Raw genomic sequence first — 3,861 nt, 5'->3', positions numbered from 1 at the left:
ATACCAGGAGATATTTTGTTTCTGCTGATGTTACCTTTTTTGAGTCTGTCCTATATTTTTCCTCTGGTTCCAGTACCTCTGTCAGTCCACAGGTGCCACTACCTTTTACGGCTCCCACTACTATTCCGGTATCTGCTCCTGTGGCTACTGCACCAAAGCCTCTACTGACATACTCTCGTCGTCCTAAGGTACATACACATGTCTCTGCTCCTGCTGACTCTTCTTCTCCAGCTGCAGGTCCATCTCATGTCGAGCCTCATATCTCTTCTGACTTAGATGTTCCTATTGCTCTTCGTAAAGGTAAATGGTCTTGCCCAAAATATCATATCTCTCTTTTTGTCTCTTATGACCGTCTCACCTCATCATTTCATCAGTTTGCTTTGTCATTGTCCACTATATCTTTACCCAGGTCACATGAGGAAGCTTTGTTAGTACCCGCCTGGAAACAGGCTATGGATGAGGAGATGAATGCACTGCTTTCTAGAGGGACTTGGGATTTGGTCTCTCTACCTGCTGGAGCGACTGTGGTTGGCTGCAGATGGGTGTATACCTTGAAATATCGTCCTGATGGGTCTGTTGATAGATATAAAGCTCGCCTGGTTGCTAAAGGATATACCCAGACATATGGTATTGACTATTTTGAAACCTTTTCTCCCGTTGCTCGTCTCAACTCCATCAGAATTCTTTTCTCTCTGGCTGTTAATATGGATTGGGCGATGCACCAACTAGATGTGAAGAAAGGAGTATCTAAACCGTCATTTTGTCACTAAGGACATGGGAAAGCCAAAGTATTTTCTTGGGATTGAAGTTGCATATAAAAAACATGGTCTGTTGTTGTCTCAAAGGAAGTATGTGCTAGATTTACTAGAAGAAACAAATCTTTTGGAATGCAAATCTGCAAGCACTCCAATGGAGGCAAATGTTGATTTGTGGCGTGATGATACCTCTCTACTAGATGATGCTGCACGATATAGGAGACTAATTGGGAAGCTAATATATTTTATAGTTACCAGACCTGATATTACTTTTGCAGTAGGTGTACTGAGCAGGTTTATGCACAAACCTAGAGAGGTTCATTGGACAGCAGCTCTGAAGATTTTGGCATATGTCAAAAGTTGTCCTGGCAAGGGATTGTTATATAAGAATCATGAGCATACTCACATTTCGGCTTTCTCTGATGATGGCTACGCAGGAGACTGGGAGACCGAAAGTCAACCTCAGGATTTTGTACTTTTGTTGGAGGTAATCTTGAGACTTGGAGAAGTAAGAAACAAGATGTAGTATCACGATCTAGTGCAGAGGCCGAATATAGAGCAATGGCTCACACTGCTTGTGAGATGGTGTGGCTAAGAAAGTTTATGACAGAGCTTGGTTTTGTTCAGTCTGGACCCATGCCAATGCATTGTGACAACCAGTCTGCCATTTATATTGCACAGGAGCCTGTGTTTCATGAGAGGACAAAACATATTGAAGTTGACTGCAATTTTGTCAGAGATGCTTGGGAGAAGAAGATAGTATCTCTCACATTCACTCCGTCCTCACAACAACTTGCTAATATTCTTACCAAGGCTACTTCTTCAAAGGTGTTTTCTACTATTTGTGACAAGCTGGGCATGGTGGATATTTATGCTCTAGCTTGAGAGGGAGTGTTAGATTAAGTATATTGGGTATTGGGTTAATGGGTTGTGACCCGTTAACCATACCCCTATTTGTATGACTATATATATATATCTCTCTAGTATCTGAATAAATCAATGAAGTTAGGGTTTTTGCTCTCTCAATTATCTCTTTCTACAGGAATATTGAAAAGAAGCCTCACCAAGTTTCTGCCTAGCTTGCTATCTTCTTGGTTGAAGCTCTCCTACTTCAGAATATGAATTAAAAAGAAAACTAGGAATATTTCACTCAAAATTCCTCTCAGAATATCGGTTGTGGCAAGCGTTTTATTGGTGATGTGTTGTCCCATTCACGTATCTTGCCGACTCCTCTTTTAGTTCTCTTTAGAGTATGACAGTGTTACCATCATTATGTATGGCAATGTCCATCTTAAAGATCCCTTACAAGCATTATCTATAACATCCTCTAACAGGTTAAGCGTCCTCTTCGTTGCTCGAAGCTAGGACTCACAGAACTGTATACATTTTTTTTCTTTGATTTTTTTTTAAAATGCACAGCTTGTCGGATTCGAACATGGATTGCTCTAATATCATGTTAAAGGTCCGTTCCATTATACTAAGTATTGACATATTAGTATAGTTAAGGGGCTTATATGTAAGATGTGTTTTGTAGGGCTTATATAAGCCCATGTTATCTTATCAATGATATTAGGGATAAACATCACTGACGGGAATATCCCGTCAGCGAAGTTGCCGTCAGCGATGCTGGCTTTTCCACTAGTGAGTGTTGACATATTAGTATAGTTAAAGGGCTTATATGTAAGATGTGTTTTGTAGGGCTTATATAAGCCCATGTTATCTTATCAATGATATTAGGGTTTCAATTCTATTCTAAGACTTAAGTAATGGTGGGCGTTGAGGATTATAATTTTATATTCTAACATATTACGAAACAGATTAAACTAGAGGTTAAATTTTCCTTCTTTAATTGGTAGGTAAGATCAATAGAGGGGATAAAGTTGCATTTTCTACTTCTTGCACTAAAATGTATTGAGCTCCTTGATGCTTTTACTACTTCCAGCTTTCAAATCATGCCCATCAGTTGTAGTTAGGAAAGGTTATATCATGATTATGCTAAATTTCAGAAAACCCCTTAAAAAAACAAGAAAAACAAAGTCTAGGGGTTATCAGAAAGCCCTCCTTAAGTTTAGCAGTTATTAGACAACCCCTTTCAATTTTCAACAATTTTTCAAAAGCCCATAAAAATGTGAACAATAATCACTCCCAAAAATATAACCCTGCATACTTTACAGACCTAACAATAATCACTCCCAAAAATATAACCCTGCATACTTTACAGACCTATGTGAAATTGCACTGACACCGTTAAGGGTTTTTTATGAAAATATCTTAAAAGTTGAAGAGCGTTTTATGATAACCCCTAAACGTAAGGGGGTTTTCTGATATGTTGAAAGCTATGGGTGGCTTTATCTGATAGTTGTCAAATATAAGGGGCCTTCATAAATTTAGCCTTACGATCATATATATATATAATGCATGTATATGTGCGCATTCGCATATTAACATATGTACTTAGTATTTTTCCACTGTGAACAACTGTCACTCTCTCTTTCTCAAGTAGGGACTTATTACGCAACCTAATCAAAGAAAAGCAGTCTCCAAAGCAGCTTATATATGTTGCGTCTTTATTGGTTCCTTAGTTGAGCTTGTCCATGGGAGTCAATTTTATGACAGAAATTTAGGGAGGAATAACTGACAGGAAGACCCACAATAGCAGTCTTTTGTCAAACTCCATTTGAGTCGGAGAGTATTTGTTGCAAGGTTCATTGCCATTCTTGAATGCTTGGACGGTAGGCGACCATCTTGATCCCTCGATAACATTCTCTCGAAAACCAACGATCAACTGCCAAGGATTGAAATGCATAGGGGAAGTACCTGTTCAAGTCTAGACAGAATCAATGCTGTTGGTTGGATCAAGTTGAAGTGGATCAAGTTGGAGTCTCTTTCTGGAGACACAATCAACGAAGGCGTTTTATACGGATAGGGTTCTGGATTTTTGAAGCAAAACCACTTTCCCTGGTGATAATTTCTGCAACAATCTCAACGGTAGCGAATTCTTATCATATTGCCAATTAAAATTCTCTACCAAATATTTACTACATGTGATATAAAAAATTCTACTCTGAAACAAAAGTCCTAGTTGAATGTTTATGTAGTTTCCTCA

At 38.7% G+C, this 3,861-nt stretch overlaps 1 protein-coding gene across 1 annotated transcript; it reads left to right on the top strand.

Annotated features, from left to right (window-relative positions):
* LOC109847081 (uncharacterized mitochondrial protein AtMg00810-like) lies at positions 775-1,281 on the top strand. The gene has a single exon (XM_020416327.1). It carries the CDS (start codon positions 775-777, stop codon positions 1,279-1,281), a length of 507 nt encoding a protein of 168 aa, XP_020271916.1.

The sequence above is a fragment of the Asparagus officinalis genome, chromosome 7 (assembly GCF_001876935.1).
Source record: "Asparagus officinalis chromosome 7, Aspof.V1, whole genome shotgun sequence".
In the NCBI taxonomy this organism is placed as follows: domain Eukaryota; kingdom Viridiplantae; phylum Streptophyta; class Magnoliopsida; order Asparagales; family Asparagaceae; genus Asparagus; species Asparagus officinalis.
The sequence above is the reverse complement of the archived record's forward strand: the minus strand, read 5'-3'. Positions and strand labels throughout refer to the sequence as shown.